Source organism: Dicentrarchus labrax, unplaced genomic scaffold (genome assembly GCF_905237075.1).
Source record: "Dicentrarchus labrax unplaced genomic scaffold, dlabrax2021, whole genome shotgun sequence".
In the NCBI taxonomy this organism is placed as follows: domain Eukaryota; kingdom Metazoa; phylum Chordata; class Actinopteri; family Moronidae; genus Dicentrarchus; species Dicentrarchus labrax.
Window position 1 is genome coordinate 27,170,846 of NW_026136720.1, and position 21,462 is coordinate 27,192,307.

Consider the following 21,462-nt stretch of genomic DNA (forward strand, 5'->3'; position numbering starts at 1 on the left):
CCCTGCTATTGCAACTCCCACTATTTATAGTATTGCATTTACCATGTTCTAATAGATCTTTGACTAAATCTGTGACACATAGTGTTTTCCCACCAAATTAGCTCTTCCGTTCAAGATTCATGGAACCTTGGTACAAACCAGCCTGTGTTTCCACCAGTTTTGAGTGGAACCATTCTAATCATGTGTCATCAAAAGAGGGCTCTACACAATACACAATGACCTGTAGAATATGACTCGCCTATATTGGTTCCAAAGTTAAACTTATTTTTTGGACTATCTTTCCGGGTTCCAAACAAATTTTAGTTGCAATTGGCAAAAAGTTGCCTGAACAGAGGTCCCAGCCAACCAAAAAATGATCAGGTTTAACATGGGAACCAAAGGGGGCAGGCCATATTCTACAGGTCATTGTGCAACGCTCTCTGCTGATGATCCATCTAGTTATGAATCCCGAATAAACACATACAACCGGAAAGATGAAACTCAGCAGAGCCTACCACATAATTACCTTTGATTTCTGATCTTTGCTCAGAGACTTCTGCATGACCCTGAATTCATACTCGGCCCTGGGGTGGTCCTGTGGTGGTGACATGAACAGATGTGACATGAGCAGTTAAATAAAAGTGGTATTACCAGATAATATGTATGCCTGTGGTAGAAGAGAATGCTCTGTTCAAGAGCTGTTTTAATAAGGTAGTACAAGGTCCAGTGTGTTTAGGACATTTAGGAGGCTCTATTGTCAGAAATGTAACATAATATTCACAGCTCACATTCAATGGAGTCCGCCATGTTGAAGCACTATGTTTCTACAGTAGCCCAGAACGAGCAAACCAAACACTGGTTCTAAACAGGGGCATTTGATTTTTTGGGTTTTTTGCAGCAGCTGTAGTTTCTCCTTCGTGCTTGGAATGGGAGTGTGAAGTGAGAGAGTTGCAATCTGTAACTATACCACTATATGCCACTAAATCCTACACACTGGACCCTTGATTAAAATACACAAATCGTATTGAACTTGGAAGGACATTTTCGTTTTCAATGCAATCAAATAACTGTAGGTTGCTGGCTAGAATACCCTCTGAAGAAGGGCTTCTTGCCTGAAACATTTGGCAAAATGTCATAGTTCTTTGCTTTATATTTGTTTACAATGTCAACACAACCATATATCAGGTATACCTGATGAAGTACAATAATGAAGTACAAGGATAAACCTTAATAATAAAATATGATAAAGTATTATGTCTTATTTGGGGGTTTTATTAACGTAAATATGACAAAGAACCAGAAAACATCACAAGAAAGAACACAGAAAGAAAGTCTGAAACAGATTAAAATAAAAAGTCAAACCTATACATCCTGATTGAAAAGAAACATTGTGTATAACAGTGAAGTGACACAGCTAGAGTATAAGTGAACAGAAGAAAAACAGCTGGAGTCGAAAGGCCAGGAAATAATCACAGTGCTTGAAGTATATAGTTGCTTCAGTTTATGGAACCTGGGAGTGTAATTTTTCTGTAATTAACTATGTACTTATGCTGCTATCCATTTGTCTCGTAAATCCCCCGCCCGAGTTGGAAAGTGTAAATCTTGCAGCTATCTTGCGACATTTCACCGAGACACACCCCATTTTGGTGGCAATATCGACCGTCCCACTCGGGGCTCCTCAGAGTACACCGAGCTGAACGAGGGTGAACATACGACTCGCAAAACAAAGATGGCTGCGCCCATATTGAGATGTATTTTCTTTGTATTTGTACTACGTTGGTCGTTTTAATGTCGATTTTAAATGCTCTTACACACTTGTTTACATTGCTGCTTTAGTCCGGTCACCAATTTTTTGTGCATTGCACGGTGTTGCTGTGCGTGCCATGCAATGTAAAGTTTTGTTTTCGAGCTGGTTTGCTAAATATGCTAATGTAGCTAACAATAACACTAGCCTGCCACTGCCCCTGGTGGCTCGAGACAAACGCCACAGCACTTGTTGAAACTGAAATAATTTCAACAAGTGAAAATGGAAAAATATTATTGAAATGTAAGACTTGCAATAACGGAATTACTTGAAATGTTAGTGTTTCTTTATTATTTCACATTGACCTGAAACAGTACCCAAAAAGCAATAACAAGACAGCTGCTGCACTGGTGGCGTCCATGTTCTTTCCGACTCGTAATGCCCACAGACAAACTGGAACGCTATAAGTGGTACATATGTCATGTTCGAGACAAATGGATCGCAGCATTAAATCATATTCTTATCCTGAAACACACATCCTAAAATGTGTCATAGCTATTTTCTCTGTGTGAGTGTGTTGATTCCACCCTATGGCCCTGTTGGACATAAATATATTTTGAGCTGATCATATATGCCTTATTTCATCCATCTCCTGCAGGTGGTAAATGTTTTTCTCGCATCCCTCCCAGGCTCCATTCAGTAGCAGCAGTGAGGTAGCTAGCAAAGCGATAGTGATATGCAGCAAACACTGCTTTGTTCTAGTATGATCTCAGAGTGTCATATTACGGAGTCCCTAAAGGGACATGAAAAAAAAAAAAAATCAAACGTTTCTAGTGCGCACTAGATAGTATCTAGTGCTCACTAGATAGTTTCTAGTGCGCACTAGATAGTATCTAGTGCTCACTAGATACGGATCTAGTGCGCACTAGATAGTATCTAGTGCGCACTAGTCGGATCTAGTGCGACTAGATACGGATCTAGTGAGCACTAGATCCTATGGATGGAGTGTTGTGGCGAATCAGCACATGGCTCATTTAAATATTAAAATTAGCCATGTGTTAATAGGTCACAACACGAAAATGTAACCAATGAAATTACTTATTTTGTCACACATTTTAAGCCAATACTTACTACTATCTAGTGCGCACTAGATACTATCCATATTGTGGTGAATCAACACATGGCTAATTTTAATATTCAAATGAGTATTAAACTAATTTGTCTGTAAGTAAAAATAAATGTAAATTAATCTGTAACCTTTTTTATTACAGTCCGCATTTAAATGCCTGTCCTCCTTTTGAGAAAATAACAAAACAGTCCACCTTTTGACACATTACCTTGTTAGTTTAATACGTATTGGCTTAAAATGTGTGTCAAAATAAGTAATTTCATTGGTTACATTTTCCTGTTGTGACCTATTAACACATGGCTAATTTTAATATTTAAATGAGCCAACACTGATCCATATCTAGTGCGCACTGTACGGATCTAGTGCGCACTAGATACGGATCTAGTGCGCACTAGATACGGATCTAGTGCGCACTAGATACTATCTAGTGAGCACAAGATACTATCTAGTGAGCACTAGATACTATCTAGTGAGCACAAGATACTATCTAGTGCGCACAAGATACTATCTAGTGAGCACAAGATACTATCTAGTGCTCACTAGAAACGTTTCATTTTTTTTTTTTTCATGTCCCTTTAGGGGCTCCGTATCATATAGTGTATCAACAAATAAGTTATAATATTTATTTCACTTCTTTTTCTCACCACACGTTCTGCTTGTGTGTGTATGTGTAGGAAATAAGTGTATGCACGGTTTATGTGGGCGCAAATCCTTTATAGGTGTGGCCACTGGGAGTGCAGCAGGAATGAGTCCTAAAACCCTGAAATGAGTTTGCAATTTAGCCCCTCCGATTCTCTCCTCAAAGTCAATTAGTGTTTTGAATTGGTTTTTGACTAGATGCCTGAAATAAGGTCTGTGGTTAACACAAGCTTCAAGAGATTTTCGGGTTTCGTTCTACAACATGAAATAGTAAATACCCCTCTGTGAGTTTTTAAGCTTTTATGTGTCTTATGGTAAAGAAGTGTTGATAATACAGTACATGCTTTGAATTCCTTAGATAAGTGTTCTAAGCTGACCAGATATACAGCAGATGATAGAATGCTCATTACAACCATAAGAGACTTGACTTGGACATTGGCTCAAAGACTTGAGACCTGACTATTGCTGACTCAGTTCTGTAGGAATGGTTTGGGCTGTACTTCCTGAATTCCTGCCACTGAACTTTAAATTGTGATGATTTCTCCATATTTACAGTTTGTCTAGATTTGGTTTTTAGAAGGCTGCCTTTTTTCATGGAATCATTTAGAATGAATCAATTCTGGTACTGTGACTCGGCTTTTGATGCTAATATTGAGACATTTTCAGAGGTCAGGCTCTTAATCGCATTGGCAAGTTGAAGCTGACTTTGAACTCTGAAGTGAACTATACTGATGGGGGAAAACCTCAATTATTGATGTCCTTATGACAGTGGAAGTGGAACTACATTTGCAAATACAATTTAGAGTAACATATGCAAGTCTTGTGTGATGTGTTACACTCGGAGGTTGGCAGCAGAAAGGCCACAAAGAGGAAAGAGAGAGAAAGAGGATTTTATCTAGTAATAGGAATTCATCCAAACCTTGAGAGCTTCCTGTGAAAAATCAACCCAGAGTGAGAGTGAGAGAGGGGGGGGGGGGGGACAGGGATGTGGGGGAGTGTTAGTAAAAACAGTCAGGATAAACTTTACTCATTACAGTTATTTCATTACATGTTTTTTCTGTGTTGAAGAGGAATTTACTATGAAAAATAATACTAATACTTAATAAGATCACAATTTATTGGAAAGTCAGTAGGAAGGTAGCTGAAAACCTGAAAAACGAGATAATTTTTTGTTTGGTGACCTGGTTTCATATTCGTTTTAAAGGCTTTTTAAGGTGGATTAAGACCTTTTTCACAGCCGCCATTTTTACCGATCATACATAATTAATGTTCTGTTCCATTCATGCCAGACAGTGTCAGGTTGTGAGAGTCTCTGCTATACTGAATGGAATGGAACCTTAATTTATATTATTTTAAAAGTCTAACTGGACATTACGTTCTTGCTAACTTGACCACAGAGCTCTGCGCATCCAGAAATGATGCAAGAGGAATACCTATAGCGTCTTATTTTAAAGCGCATTACCAAGCGGCAGTGTTTGAGGAGTTGGGAGTGAGAACCTGTTGGTATGGGGTTCTTCATACAGGTGTAGCTCACCTCTTCCTTTCTCTGTCTTCGCAATTAATCTGTTCTTTCTCAGTGTTGTCTGCCTGTCTGTGATTTGGGCACTACTCACCTCCTCATCTTCAAACCCAGTCAGATCCCATTCATAGTTCAGTCTCATCTGCCTCCGCTTCCAGTGCTCCATGAACATGGCAGCTTTGAACAGGAGAGAATACGATTAGACATAGCTATCGCCCAGGTTCCTGAGAAAACTGCAGTAACTTGCTGGTACCAGCAAAGGTAACGTCAGGTCAGTAACAGACTGTTGAGGATAGGATACGCAGAGCCTTGACATCATATCCGGGGGATAATGTCAGTAAATTCGAGTTAAAACACAGACTTCGCTTATCCCGTGCGAATGCGCCGCACGAAACACAGACGTGGTGGAGTAATTACTAAATCACATGAGGTCCCCAGGTAATACTAGTCCCGTGCGAATGGGGCTTTAGTTTACCTCTTTTATGGCCCAGAACTGTAATTATTTGTACCTTTTTTCTTGGGTGATTATCTGGTTTAAGAATGAGTCAATTGAAGAGCACCACAAACTACAGCCTCTGAAATGACGACAGAGTTTAGCTAGGTAGACTTTTTTGAGTGAGCTGATGTGTGGTAACTCACCCCACAGAGCCATGAATATGGAAAAGAAAACAGTGGCAGGGTTGTCGAAAAGGTGACTGGCCCGGGCGGTTCCACAGGCAGTACTGAGCTTCCAGTAGCTGCACACTCTGTCACACAGAGGACACATGGTGATGTTGTTCTTTGGGTGGCAGATCTCCATGCTGGAAAACAAGAAACACACACACACTAGTAGCTAGTTAACTATTGACATACATCCATACTAGCATGTCCGTTGTTTTAGTAAAGACCTCTGTCCACAGTTTAACACCTGAACAACATCAAAATGGTTAAAACCCTTCCTCTCCTCCCCCTTTTCTGTTGGCAAACAACAAAACTGCATCAAAACCGTGGAGGTCATGGTTGCAACGTCATCTGACAAAATCAACCAATCAGTATAATTTGCTATATATACAGAAAACAGAGACTTCCAGTGGTGGAAGGCGTACTGAAAATCTGTACTCCAGTAGAAGTAGAGGCATTCAATGGAAAGAGGAGATCCATGAAGGAAATATCTACTTTCAACAAAGCACCTTTATCTGATAACAAAAGGTATGAATGGATCAAACTAAGCCTGAATTTTGTCTGTTAAAAGCTAAAACTATATGTATGTATGTATGTATAGAACACATGTTATTAGTATAAATTACTGAACATACATTTTGTAATCAGACAGATCTATATTAAAGCTGCAGCAGGTGATATAAATAACTTTTTGTCATATTTGCTGAAACTTTCATTATATCCTGACTGTAGTACATGAGACAGATAATCTGTGAAACAATCTGGCTCCTCCTAGTGCTCCTAATGGCATTTTCAAGAATCCACCTGGCCTGAACGAAAACAACACTTCAGATCTGAGAAAGATAGTCTATTATTGAGTCTCATTTCCAGGTCAAATACAGACACTGGGAATGAGAGTCAACAATCCAAACCCAAGTCTCTATCTTGACTCTGATTGGTTGTTTTCAGGCCCAGTGGATTCAACCTCCCACTTAGATTCTTGAAGCCAAAGGAGCTTTGGAATTGTGAAATACAATGATTTTATATCTCTCCGTGTACCTCTACCTTGTATTGTATTTTGTTGATTTTATCCTAATATAGTGTTGGATTCAGCTAGTTGAGCGAGTTACTCTTTCAGCCTTTCTCTTTATTAAAAAAAGTTATTCTGTAGAGATGTTCATAGAGGACATGAGAAAAGTAATGTTTATATTTAAATGTATACATTTTTTTAACCCTTTAATATGATTGCAATAACAGCCCTATAATTGGTGTCCTCCAGATCTGAGAGTATTGGAAGATTGACATCGGCTGTTATTCCTTCAGTCTCACTGCAGCAGTGCTTCCTGACACTGTACACTGCTGAACACACTGGAATCATTTTGACACAGACAGACCGGAGGTCTGCTTTGTCTTACTGTGTGGTTGTGGGCCCGGGTGAGACTCTGACATTAACACGTCTACTGAGCGTGTGTGGTGTGTGTCTGCACTGAGAGCAAATGCGAGCCGGCAGTATGTGTCATAATATCCTGTGGATGATGAGAGGCAGGTGGAGGAAGGACAAGAGGCCCCACTTTCTCAACTCATTCATCAAACTGTTTCCTTTGTCTCCCTCTTTCTGTATTTGTTCTTCTGTTTTTATTTCCTCATTCACTTTGGTTTTCTTGATGTCTAACACTGTTAAGAATTTAGCAACGCTTTTTGTCCATTATTGAGTCCTAATATTTAATTTACCTAGAAGAATAGTCAAACCTTTTGGGAATTATACTTATTTAATTTTTTCACAAAAGTGAGATTAGAAGATAAATATCAACCTCATGTCTCAGAGCCCTTTCCAACAGCATCTTAAAGCTAGAATATGTAACATTTCTCTCTCTACTCTAGAGCTATGTTCTATATGTAGTTGATTCAGTCAATAATCCATAATCATTAAACAGTGTATAAACTCTAGAGCTATGTTTTATATGTAGTTGATTCAATCAATGATCTATAATCATTAAACAGTGGATAAACTCTAGCTCTATGTTCTATATGTAGTTGATTCAATCAATAATCTATAATCTTACAGACAGTTGTTTTCCAAAAAAATCCTAACTCTTAGAATGATTGTAAATGCTCGTGAAAGGTGCCTTAAGAATTTCCAAAACCTGATTGGCATCAATACCTATTTTATGATGCTTTGTTAATCGTTCAGTATGTAATTTCTGCCACTAGCTAGCTGGCTTCTTTCTCTCACTAGATGGCTACTCCATATTGTGTGGAAAGCCCGAAACAGTGGATGGTAGATGTGGCTTCAAACTGGATAAAAAGTCAATGTATGACAGCTTCTGGCAGACAACCACAACGCTGACGCAGGCACAAAGGGGATATAACGCCATTGACAGACTAATAGAAGTACTGCAGTTCTAAAGAGATTCCCTGGCATACAAATCTCCAGATGTAAGAAAACATGATTAGCAGAGAATGAGTGAATACAGTGGCCTTCAATTAAAAAAACTCAGACTTCGCTTTATGTCTCTGCTTATTAAACTGTATGTTTTGTGTGTGTTTACCTTGGTATGTTGTCATCGACTGTTGCACATCCATACAGAAAGACAATGACCCCCACTAGTGAGGCAGGAATCAACATCTGTGTATACAGACCCAACCAGGCAAAGTACAGACCAATCTTCTCTCCAAAGTACTTCCTAAACAACACAAAAAGATGGAACTCATTTCAATTATTTAGACAAAACTACAATGTTGGCATCACTCATTTGACATTTGAATCTGAACTGTACAGATTTCCAAGGTTGTCAAATTCCAGAGTCTAAAGTAAGCGAGGATTCCGACCTGTCTGTGTTGAAACAGCCTAGGGTGCAGCGTTGGTGTGTTGTTTAAGGTACTGGTGAGACAATAAAATATAATCCGGGAAGTCCACTTGGATTAACAAATTATTTGTTTCAAAGTTTACCAAGAGCCAGCCAACCAAGTGCTTTTGTTGCCTAAGCCCAATCACACGCATGACTCAAGATGCGAGCCCCCTGGTTCCATTTAGTCAGTTACAGGATTCTTTTCACTGTTAAATGTGTTTACTGTTGATTTGATCAAATATCACTATTCTGGTTTCTTGCTGAAATCCTGCTGGTAAAATTCCTCAAACCCTCGCTTTTGTTTCAGGTTGTGGGACATCCCCTAAGGACACTACGGCTTGATGGATTTTGAATTAAACCAATACCCTGCCTTATCAGTGTTCTGAGTGCAAATACAAATGAATCCAAGACAATAGAAAAAACATCTCGAGTCCAGATTGAATACTACAGCACTGTAACCAGCCTCACGCACTCTTGCCCAGCCACGAGGCAGAAGCAGGGACAGCATCACTGGCTGAACTGCTTATTGCTAATACACAACCAAATCAGTCACTGCTATTCAGTGATGTTGCAATCCAAACAATTAACCATTTAACACATGGCAGATTTGACCCCCTTCTTTAAAATTCTGTCAGGGATTACACTGTGGCAAATAATTACGAATTACAGTCCTTCAAAATAAAAGCCCTGGTTGATGAATAGGAGGATATTTCAGAGTATCAGAGTTGTTAACACAAAAGGATGATTGGCAGTGAATTATATAACCAAAGGAATATTTCCTTACCGCACAAGTCCGATGGGCTGGTACTTGTAAAAGACACTGTAGTTTGCCCACTCCTCATACAAAAGCTGAACGGGAAGACAATCAACAATATTTTGTTACATTATTTGTCCAAATGTATCATGCCTTTAGCCTTTTTCTACTGCGATATTTGTCTTATTTGTCTTTTGTTTGGTGGAGTTCCATCTCCTGTGTCATTGACTGTGACTTCATGACTATATATATTCACTTCTGTACTGCTCAACATCAACTGTGAAATACACCAGCTTCCCATCTTTGGAAGTGGGGGACATTTTGGCCTCTATATGTGCAAGTGTGTCAAACTGTACAAATGCAAAACATGAACACCAGTATGTGAAGGCTTTTAGACTGGCTTGCATAAGTTAAAAAATAACGTTCTCACCTTTCTGTCATTGGGTTCTGCACTCTCCTCATTAATATCTCCCTGAAAAAGTAAAGAGAAACACTGAAGCCATTTACTGTACACACTGACTGGAGACTGTAAACCAGGATTTATCATCTCAGATGGGCTAATTTAAAGAAATGTTTAGTTTTCTAATTCTGGCATCTTTTCAACTTGTCTTGTTAAGCATATGAAGACACTGTAACTGGAAACTACCACCATCAATGATAATCTATTAGCAACAGGTACTGCTCACATCATGAAGAGGGTAAGCTGCTGTATAGACTCCACTACCCAGGAGACTGGTGATTCCTGCCGGGAAGAAACAAATGCAGGTGATAATGTGGGCTTCACATTTTTATACGAAAGATAATTGATTGTTGTTTCCAATTACAGATGCTTTGCGACCCTGTGAATGAGACTCAACAATCAACTACCTTCAAGCCTTAAGAGTTCGGTCTAGACCTGCTCTATTTGAAAAGTGTCCTGAGATAACTTCTGTTATGAATTGGCGCTATACAAATAAAATTGAATTGAATTGAATTGAAGCCTTCGACCTAAAGTGTGTATATAATTTTCTCTGCTCTGATTGGTTGTTTTCGTTCAGGCCCGGTGGATTCTTGCAAATACCGTTAGGAGCACTAGGAGGAGCCAGAGGAACCTGATTTCAGCAAATATGATAAACTACTATTACAATTACTTACTGCAGCTTTAAAACACATCTGTAAAAGTTAATCTTATCTTGTGCAGTGCTGTTATGTCAAGCAGTGAGAGATATAGAGATCCAAACTTACCCATGCTGTACTTGGCTTTGCATTTTGTCCTCTTTAATATTTCAAAAACCTTAAAGGGAAGCAGGACAAAAGAAGTTAATTCAGCATGCTCCTGAAGAAAATATTCATAGAAAATATTAAAAGTGTACATAAAATAACTAAAACACGCTAAAAAAAGTGCAAATGCTTTAATGTGCAATTGCAATAATGGCCTCAAGCAAATCCCTGACACCATTTTATTACCATTTGTGACAATTCAATTAAATACATGTCCAGACTGTCACAATGAGTAGTTGGGCATTGTATTGGGGGTACTACTACTCATTGTGACAGTCCAGGTATATATTTAATTGAAATGTAATAAATGGTGTCTGTACTTTAATATGACAGAGACATGGTGGGACAGGATGGAACCATCCCCTCATCATGGACAACAAACAGCTGCCAGGCTGTGCTCGGCTTCCTTCTTATCTTTGGGGATGTTAAAAACTGTTACTTTAGTTGTTAGCTCTGGTCTTTCTAATGTTTGAGGACTGCTCTATATTTCTGAATGGTCTTTCATGCTTTCAGGTTGTAGGAAGCCCTCTTTATAAATAGATGTAAATATGATGGGTTTGCAAAAGAAAGAAGACAACGATCCCTCTGAGCAACAGTTCAGTAAGAATATAAGAAATGGAGGCTTAGCATCAAAATCTTCTCAGGTTCCTGTTACAGTGACAGGTGCACAATAATGTCTCTAACAAACTGCAATTAACAAGTGTGTTGCTTTACCCATGAACCTTAAACATTGAAATAGAAGGTTGGTCTAGGGTTAGCACTACTTAATATTAGCTGAACATACTATGGACTGACAAATCACAGTTTAAAGCTGCAGTAGTTTTATAAAAAATAACTTTTTGTCATATTTCCTTAATTTTTACCTACATATCCTGACAGTTGTACATGAGACAGATAATCTGTGGAAAAGTCAGGTTCCTCTGGCTCCTCCTAGTGCTCCTAATTGCATTTGTAAGAATCCACCGGGCCTAAACAAAAACAACCAATAAGAGCCAAGACAGTTGATTGTTGACTCTTCTTCCTAAATTGTCAAATATAGATGCTCTAAGAAATTTAATATTTTACCCAAAGTATTGGTATCTGATGACCTGGGAATTAGACTGATCAACTAACTATCTTTTGGTTGTTTTTGTTCAGGCCCGGTGGATCCTTGCAGCACTAGGAGGAGCCAGAGGAACCTTATTTTTCACAGATTATCTGTCTCATGTACTACTGTCAGGATATAGTGAAAGTTTCAGCAAATATGAAAAAAATATTTTTTGTAAAAGTTACCTACTGCAGCTTCAATCTTGTTCAATCTACCACTGAGTAAACTGAGTCAAATAAAAACAGGTTCCCAAAATATTTAGAGCCCAGTGTGAGGGTATGTGGGGAAAAAAATGTTAATAACAGTATCCTCCCCTTTCATACTGCTCTGTGGGGATTAAATGGAGGATTTTAATCATAAAATTCTTTCCTTTTGGGCCAAAGCTATTTCAAACGTAAATAATACATTTGGTGTCTGAATGATACAGGTTTTTTTTTTAAATCTCTGTTAAGACATTATTGAAGGAAAAAAGAAAATTGTCAATACAACAGGTGACCACCAGCATCAGAATAAGTCATGTTTAACTGGATAGTTTGGTGTTGGTGGATACGTCACAGGTGAACTTCAGCACACTTACTATTGAACTCCTGGTTTTGCTGTCAAAGAAGTAATCTTTGTCTGAGAGGTCAAACCTGTTGACACACCACACACACACACACACACACACACACACACACAAACACAAAATACTGTCTGTTAAAGTTCAGACTGACTGTAATCAACACCACAGTCTATGGCAACACAACATTTTTTTTTTTTTTAGTATTTAGTATTTTTTGGGGCTTTTTATTGCCTTTATTTGATAGGATAGCTGAAGACAGACAGGAAAGGGGGGCAGGCATGGGTCGCCATCTCTATCCACTGAGCTAACCAGGCACCCAACAACACAACATTTTTGAAAAGAACATAAAGCTCCACTGTGTAGGATAGAAGGTATCTTGTGGTAAAGTTACAGATTCTAACCAAATGAATAGCACTCGCCTTCAGAGGGTGTAGAAGAAACTCACAAAAATGTGAAAGGTAGCTCACATGATAGAAAGTCACTACCATCCATAATCCATCCCGAAGCTGGTCAACTGTTTGTTTGTTTCTCAGTTGTTGTCATTGTTTCTCTGTATTGCCATGTCATGTCTCATATGGCTTCCTGTTTTCATGTTTATCACATCATTTGCACTATAAATAGTAATTTAAAAAAATTATTACTTATTACATCACCAATGGACAAACATCTTAAAGAGTCATACTGCACAGGGGACCAGGCAAGGATGCACACTTCTTTAATTAATGAGAAATGCACTTAAAGGACCAGTGTGTGGGATTTAGTGGCATCTACTAGTGAGGTTGCAGATTGCAACTAACCAAACACTGCTCACATCTGACCTGGGAATAAGGACGGGCTGTGAAGTATGTAGGAGAAACTACAGTGGCCTTATTTAGTGTTTGGTTTGTCCATTGGGCTACTGTAGAAACATGGCAGTTCAAAAGTCAGCTGATTATATACTAATTACAACATAGCTATGAATATTATATTCCATTTCTGCCAATAGATCCTCCTAAATGTTACACACTGGACCTTTAATTCTTGCACACCCATGAAAAAGGCACCAAACATTTTTTCCAAAATAACACCCTTGTTTCATCCTACCACTTGATCGTACAGCATCATATAGCAACATAAATCATCATCCAAACAAAAGTTCACATAATGGCCACCAATGTAGATCTTCCTCCCTCAAAGTCCGAGTTAATCAACATCCCTTTCTCCAAAGAACTCTTTTGCAAAATATATAGAATAATATCACAATATGTCAAAACTGCATCAATAAAATGGGGACTAGAGGTATCCATCACTCCTGATGCCAACTTCTGGAACAAAACTGGCAGACTACAAATGGCAACCTCATACAGTGTAATATTCTCTACAGAATTCACTGGGCAAAACATTTTATTCTTATTAGAAATCTGTGTTGCACTCAAAATAGCTCATATACGTAGCTACTGTATGAGTGAACATGAGTGAGCTCCACCTGGCACTGAACACCCATTAAACATTTCTGGAAAGAAATCACTGACTCACTATGCCTCTTCCTTTGCTCCCATTACCTCCCCTCACTCTCATAGTACTCTGTTTCCAAGAAACTATCCATGTCATGAACTTGAAATCAAGGAACACCATATATATTACACAATGGTAAACTAAGAGATTACAGCTCCATGGAAAATATTTTCACCTCCATTAAAAACTACTACTACTATCTGGCCATCTTTCATTAAAGGTCCAGGGTGTAACATTTAGGAGGATTTATTGGCAGAAATTAACTTCCAACTTCACTGTTCACAAAACAAAAACTGGTGGACTTATTGATACGATGGATGATGGGTAACATAAACAGTTACTTACGAAGTCACTCACTACAAACAAAAAACTGTTTTTTAAGTAAATGGTGCGTAGTGACACAGCACAGCCAGTTAATGTTTTCTACCTTATCATTTCTAACCACAATTAAATTCAGTTCAATTCAGTTTTATTTGTATAGCGCCAATTCATAACAGGAGTTATTTCAGGACACTTTTCAAATAGAGCAGGTCTAGACCGAACTCCTTATAACATTATTTACAGAGACCCAACAGTACCACCATGAGCAAGACCAAGACGGGGGCAAGAAAAAACTGCCTTTTAAGAGGCAGAAACCTAGGACAGACCCTTCGGCTCTAGGTGGGTGGTCGTCTGCCTCGACCAGTTGGGGTGAGAAAGAGAAAGAGGGAGAGAGAGAGAGAGAGAGAGAGAGAGACAGAGAGGTAAAGACAGAAGGACAGAGACATAGACAAAGATGCACAGCAACAACAGTAGCAACAACTACACTAATAGTAGTGACTGATGATGATGATGATGATGAACATGAAGAAGATGATGGGGGACAATGAGAAGTGCCACAGGGGCTGGATTTATAAACAAACAAACAAACCAATGGTTCTTAAACCAGGCTTAACTTCGTCTGATCACAATTACTCAGAGTCTGCTTTATAAAACAACTGAATTCTTGTTCAGTTTGCTAGGTTCAGTAGGCCTCCTTTATGAAATATATATAAAGCTATTTTGCTCATGGTCTAGCCATTTTAGAAAAAATGTGTTACCAGAGGGTTGGGTAACACATTTTTTCTACAATGGCTAGACCATGAGCAAAATAGCTTTATCACACATATCACATGACCAGTACAATGTACAATGTCAGGCTACAAGGGCCAAACTGGTGTACTTACAGGTGTTGTTTTTCCCTGGAAAAGGTGTGTGAAAGGTGTTTGATGTTCTTGGTATGATGTTCCTCGACATGAGGGCGGAGGGGCTCCAGAACTTTACTGACCAGAGAGCTGATCTTTTCCACAACACCGCTTGACTGCTTGACTTCATACATCTAGTAATCCCAACAAAAAATACACACGCGCTACACACACACACACACACACACACACACACACACACACACACACACACACACACACACACACACACACACACACACACACACACACACACACACAGTTTGAGGACAGGTAGGTTTAACTGCATGCTTGTTTCATGCTAATATTTACCATAACATTTCATAGATCTTTGAAAGCTGAGCTGCATTTAAATGGTTGCAATCTGCAACTTCACCATTAGCAAGTCTTACCTTCTTGGTGGGCATCTTTAGTTTCATTAACTCAGCCTCTCGACAGAGAACGTTCCAGGGAGCATGAATCTTCACAAAGCCTACCCCTGTAACCTTGGTCTAAGAGACATACAAGATATTATCAGTCAGTCTTAATTCTACTACATGTTGAAAATTGTCACATCACATGGCACATTTTGTGATATAGTAGTGTCTTTACCAAAATGCTTTTCAAGAATAAAACATGAAAGTCTAGAAAACTGAAAAAAAGACATTGGAAAGGACATCATGAAGCTCGGTAATATTGAGCCGCAACAATCTGCGTAAACACGCAGAATACAAAGTTATAGCCAACCAGTCTGATGTGCGTAGAGGGCTGTGTCACAGGTGGACTCTGTAATGCTGTAAAAGTGCCCCTTTTGGTAGATAAATCATGATAAAGGGCCCTCCTCTATAGCAGTGCTGTTTTCTATTGACTCGGACTTGGCCAAACATTCTAGTTGGTCTCAACTGAGTCCAACAATATATTTTTTTTCTAAAGTAACTTCTTCCTTCAAAACAAAACCACTGATGAAGCATGTTTATTCAGACACTGGCCGTCTAGTAACTAGTAGTATGCCTGACTGCCAAAACTCACCTCACTGGCAAATTCCTTTTGTCTGTCTTGGTCTTGACTGTCTACTCTCTCATTTGGACTCAAACCTCTTTGGACTCAATCTTGAGTCAGCCTTGACTAGTCTTGGTCTTGGACTCAACAAAGGTGGTTTTGACTACAGCACTGCTCTACAACGGTCCAATGTGCAAGCGACGGCAAAGTGATGATGTGCTCCCTAGGGTGCTGATATGGGTAAAAACAAAATATGGTGACATTGCTGTCCAACATGCTCGAAAACAAGTTGGCCTCTATGTGCTTCTAGATAGTTATTAGTTCCCTGTGTGTTTTCATTACAGATGTGTAGCAGTTATACTTAACAAAACAATTTAAATCTTGACCAGGGTTTGGAACTGTTTCACCAGAAATGCATCACGGCATTCTGCTCCATGGTGCTCCACTGCTAACCTTGCTAGGCAGCTAGGCTCACGAGATCATGCAAGAATCAAGGCTTTAAACTATGCACTTCTGTGGTTGAGATCAATTGTATGGGTCATTGATCTGATGACAGTGATAGACAGATGGCTCATCCAATCACGAGTATTTTTTTGAAAAGTGCCTACCTTTTCCAGTGACAACTTCCCAGATGGTTCTATGTAAGAAACCATCTGGCTCAGTCAGGTTACCCCACTAGCAAATACAACTTACCCCGTTTTTTATTATTATTTAAAGGCATAAGGAGTATTACATGTTTTTTACATGGTTATGTTATGTTTAGGGTTGTGCTGAATTAGAATTAGAGTACACCATTTTTGGCCCTTGTGCCCACTTTCTGGAAAATAGGAAATCAAGAACATCTATGTGGCAAGGGAAACCTCAGGCCAGCCTTTCAAAATCACTGCTGTTGAGAGCCTTAATTTCTATTTATATGCTGGCATTAGGACATCTTATACATAGGCAGAATATCAGTTTACACTTTTACACGGCTGATACACAGATATATCTAAGCTGCAACTCTGCAAATAGTTTTACAGAAATTGGCTGCCACTTAAATTGTTGAAGACATTCAGAAGTCTCCTAACTTCTAGTAGTTAAACAGAAACAAAACTGAGGCCATGTCCACACGTGTCTAAAAATGCAGTTTACATTCAAAAACGTCAGCCTAGACCTTGTGTAAAATATTCATATTAAACTAGTCTTCATTATGTTTTTCAATAAGTGGATATTCCTTCTGTACCTGTCTTTTTCCTTAAAGCTGCAGTAGGTATTTTTATGAAAATAATCTTTTGTCATATTCACTGAAACTTTCACTATATCCTGACAGTAGTACACGAGACAGATAATCTGTGAAAAAATCAGGTTCCTCTGGCTTCACAGGGCCTGAACAAAAACAACCAATCAGAACCAAGGAAGATAGTTGAATGTTGAGGCTCAAAAATCTTCTTTCTGTGAGTTATTATAATGAGAAACTTTCTCAAAGTATTGACTTACTATGTGAGAGTTTCTCATTATTTTGAGGAAGTTTCTCATTATAATGACTTACAGAATCTTTTAGTTTTTTGTCACATTGGCGGAACTGGGCTTCCATACAGATCAGAATTTAAGGTAATTCTCATGAAGCACCTTAAATGTATATCCCAACCCGTGCTCTATGCTGTCAGAATACAGGGCCCCTGTCTGTCCCTAGAAGTTGGAGGCAGTAGGGCCTTTCCCTATCACTCCCCCTTCCTCTGGAATGACCTCCCTGGTGATATCAGACATTTTGACTCTGCTGATGCCTTTAAATCTAAACTGAAGACTCATCTTTTCGCCTTAACTCATCATCCTCCCAGTGGGTCCATCTGACTCTCAATACATTTCTTATTCTCACTTACAGTACGCTTGTATATTCAAAATGTTTTACAATTGAAGAATTTTACTTTATTACTTTAGGCCTACAACAACAAAAGAAAAACCCTAATTTATTTCCATATATGTTTTGTTAAAGTCATGGGGAGCCACTGGAGGGGGGCTAAAGAGTCACATGCAGATCTGTAGCCGCAGGTTGCAGCTAAACCTTTGTAACCATCCCTTAAACAAAAGCACCAAAAGTACACACATTTACTGCTTGCACTTCATTTGCAATTCTGCAACACTACACTCTGTTTCTGACATTTAGACATTTTGTACAAGAAAAAAAAGTCTTGCAATCACTGGGAAACACTTCTATTCAAAATGCAAAACACACCTAAAATTAGCAACACACACACACACACACACACACACACACACACACACACACACACACACACACACACACACACACAAACACACACACCCACATACAAAAACACTTACACTGATTGAACAATCAGTCTGCACTGCAAATAGACCTCAGATGAGCTCACCTCTTTTGTGAAAACTCTGCAAACATGGAAGCCATGAGAGAGAGAGGACAAGGACAAAGAAGAGCAAAAGACAGACAGACATATATTTCTGATGACATTAGGGCCACTCTGGTGGACCATGTGATAAATCATGGCCCGACAATGAGGGAGGCTGGGCAGAGAGTCCAGCCCAACCTGAGTCACATGGTAGTGACATTTAGACAGTTATGTCTTCAACTTCGCACACCTATGTAATTGTTGCACATCATCTTGCATCACAGCACAAAATAGTGTAGTCCTTCAATACAGTATTAATGGAGGTCTGTGCTGCACAGTAAAAACAGGTGTATTAACTTGAAGTACATATATAGAATTAGATCTTTATCTCGAAGTGCTGTGTCTTATTGGGCTTGTGTGTGGAGTTTTGACACAATAATTCAAATTCTGTGCAAGACTGCAAGCAATCAGTAAAAACTGTAATGACAAATCATAAGAGTTCTATCTTAATTCATATATAATGGAATCAACTGTGGAAATCAGGCTCACAGAGGAGGGTTTTATAATCTAGGTATCCTCTCCATTACCAAGAAAGATTAAAAAAACAAGTCTATAATATGGATTTCAAGAAGTGAATCATCCTTATCCACTCAGGCAGGTTGTTCCAAAGCCGAAGGGTCCTGAAGGCAAAAGCACGGTCACCTTTAGATTTAAGCCTTGACTTTGGAACAGCCAGTAAAGCCCTACCTAAGGACCTATGGCAGCAAACTGGCTTGTAAGGGGTCAACATTTCTGCTATATAGTTTGGGAGCAGACCCAGGCGTGCTTTAAAAGTGATCAGTTAAATCCTAAAATCTAAAACGAACAGGGAGCCAATGGACACACTAGGATTAGAGTGATGTGTTGTTGTCTGTTAGAACGAATAAGAAGCCGATGTGCTGCATTCTGAATTAGTTGGAGAAAGTGACTTTTGGTCTATACTATAGACTATATATAGGCTAGAATATAGTACAGAATTGAGTATTTATTGCATATATTTAAATAAGTAGGAACACACATGGATGACAAATTGAGTTCCACTAGCAATGTTGATTCTATAAAAACTAAAGGGGTTAGGGGTCAGTAGACATTCTGGAAAAAAGTGTATCTCAGCCTGATAGACAGCATTCCTGTGTTTAATATCTCTGTCTGGTATGGCCATGTGACAAAAACAGGTATTTGTTTGGATGATCTTTACAGTGCAGCTGTACACAGGACAAAAAGATCTATAATGGATTTTTTATGCCTAGTGCAATAAACTCTATGAACAAACTGCATTAATCTGCACCCTTTTGTGCAGAAGGCATGCTGTATGGAGGACTAAAAGTGCCACAATTAAATAAATAAATACACCATTAAATAATTACTTAAATGTGTCATTAATTAATTAAAATTGGAATTAAATACATAAATGTGTTATTGAATGTGTCATTAATTCATTCAAATACCTATTCATTTTATGTAAAAAACATATATAATTATTTCGCTATTTATTTAATTATTTCATGGTCCTGCGTTGTAGTGCTTCATGAATTACTTTAATCTGTCAAACCCACCCATCACAGTCAGTGGGTGGGGCTAACGTAAATCTAGTGTGATCCATTGCTTTGGTCTGAGGTAGAGTGCCTGGATAGAGACGATGGAGGATCTTCATGAACTTTTTAGGGCAGACCGTGGTCCGAGTCCGGACCCAGACACCGTCCTATGCAGACCCAGACATATAATCAATTCATTATTGAGGGATTCTAAATTTTGATGGGGCGCTTCTATTTTAACCAGCACAGCTTTTCAAGTCTTTACGGTATTTGTTTAGCGGATCAGGAAGCTCACAGACCAATCGCATTGTGAGTTAAGCCATCCCATGTGATGCTGCTCAGCCAATCAAATCTGTTTAAACAGCCCGACTCTGAATACAGATATGAGAGCGATGAGAGGCGAGTGACAGACGGAAAGAGAAGTTAGCGATACATGGAGAGGAAACGGAGAGATGAGTGAGTGCGAGACAACAAAAAGAGAAAAGTGGATAGTAAAAATAGAGCTTTTAACCCGGAATGGACAGATTCATTCATATTCATTCTTCCCACTGGGAGCACATAACCAGCGTGTCTCATGTTCAGAGACCGTGGCACTGATTAAAAGTGCCACTGTGAAACGCCACTATGAGACAAAACACAAAGTTTTCATCAAACAAACCCACTCAAGTCTGGTCACAGAAAATAAGCAGTCTCAGATCCCAATATGATCAATCAACCAGTATCCTGACCCATTCATTCACTGCCCAACAAGGGAGAGAGGTTAGAGCTCAATACTCTCACTGAACAACAGAAAGTGGGTGCGTAAGATATAAGAGGGAAAGAAAGAGAAACTGTTCATTTGTAAAGATGTGTTGATTTTCATTTCTTATAAACTTTGTTGAGACTGTTAATCAAGATATGAAACAGTTAAAAAAGAAAAAGGGAAACTCAAGCTGCTGCTACACTTTATTTTTCTAAAGTTAAACACTAAATCACTATTTTTTAGACTTAGACATTTTAGACTTAATAGAGGATGTGGAAGCAGGACCTGCTGACCCAGAGCATGAAGTGAGTAAACCAGAGGAACTTATTGAAGTTCTTGGAGTTATTTCCGCACTTTCCGACCAAGATATTGACCATTGAGTGACTGCAGATTTAGAAGAAGTAGTCCAATAGCAATAATGTATTGGAATGTGTTCACTAGTTATGCATCAATCCATTATCTGGAATTGATTTGCCTTGGCTTGATGCCCAGGGTAACCAATTAAGTGTTAGGATCCGCCTACCAACTTTGAAGGGTGAGTTTGACAGATTAAAGTAATTCATGAAGCACTGCAACGCAGGACCATGAAATAATTAAATAAACAGTGAAATAATTATATATGTTTTTTACATAAAATGAATCGGTATTTCAATGAATTAATGACACATTTAATAACACATTTATGTATTTAATTCCAATTTTAATTAATTAATAACACATTTAAGTAATTATTTAATGGTGTATTTATTTATTTAATTGTGGCACTTTTAGTCCTCCACAATGCTGAGAGAAAAAGGCACAATCACAAATCCATCTGCTGCTTCAGCACCACGGACAGCGCCATGGATTGATCAATACACAGCGCAGTTCCTGATATTTCAGAGCCATGGTCGGAGCCACAGATTCTAACTTGCATAAACCTCAGTCAGATATAGGTAAGAT

General features: G+C 38.8%; 1 protein-coding gene across 2 annotated transcripts in view; it reads right to left on the minus strand.

The window, feature by feature from the left end:
- LOC127353686 (anoctamin-1) overlaps positions 1 to 21,462 on the minus strand; it is a 43,756-nt gene that overhangs the window by 14,569 nt on the left and 7,725 nt on the right. Inside the window, exons 3-14 of one of the 2 annotated variants that reach the window (XM_051383158.1) lie at positions 15,271 to 15,369; positions 14,861 to 15,012; positions 12,177 to 12,231; positions 10,477 to 10,525; positions 9,939 to 9,994; positions 9,683 to 9,724; positions 9,283 to 9,347; positions 8,199 to 8,333; positions 5,650 to 5,810; positions 5,105 to 5,187; positions 4,411 to 4,422; positions 506 to 574 (exon numbers count right to left, since the gene is read on the minus strand). In XM_051383158.1, coding sequence (XP_051239118.1) covers positions 506 to 574; positions 4,411 to 4,422; positions 5,105 to 5,187; positions 5,650 to 5,810; positions 8,199 to 8,333; positions 9,283 to 9,347; positions 9,683 to 9,724; positions 9,939 to 9,994; positions 10,477 to 10,525; positions 12,177 to 12,231; positions 14,861 to 15,012; positions 15,271 to 15,369 — 978 coding nt within the window. The remainder of the gene's footprint in view (positions 1 to 505; positions 575 to 4,410; positions 4,423 to 5,104; positions 5,188 to 5,649; positions 5,811 to 8,198; positions 8,334 to 9,282; positions 9,348 to 9,682; positions 9,725 to 9,938; positions 9,995 to 10,476; positions 10,526 to 12,176; positions 12,232 to 14,860; positions 15,013 to 15,270; positions 15,370 to 21,462) is intronic. The other variant, XM_051383159.1, reaches the window with a different exon arrangement.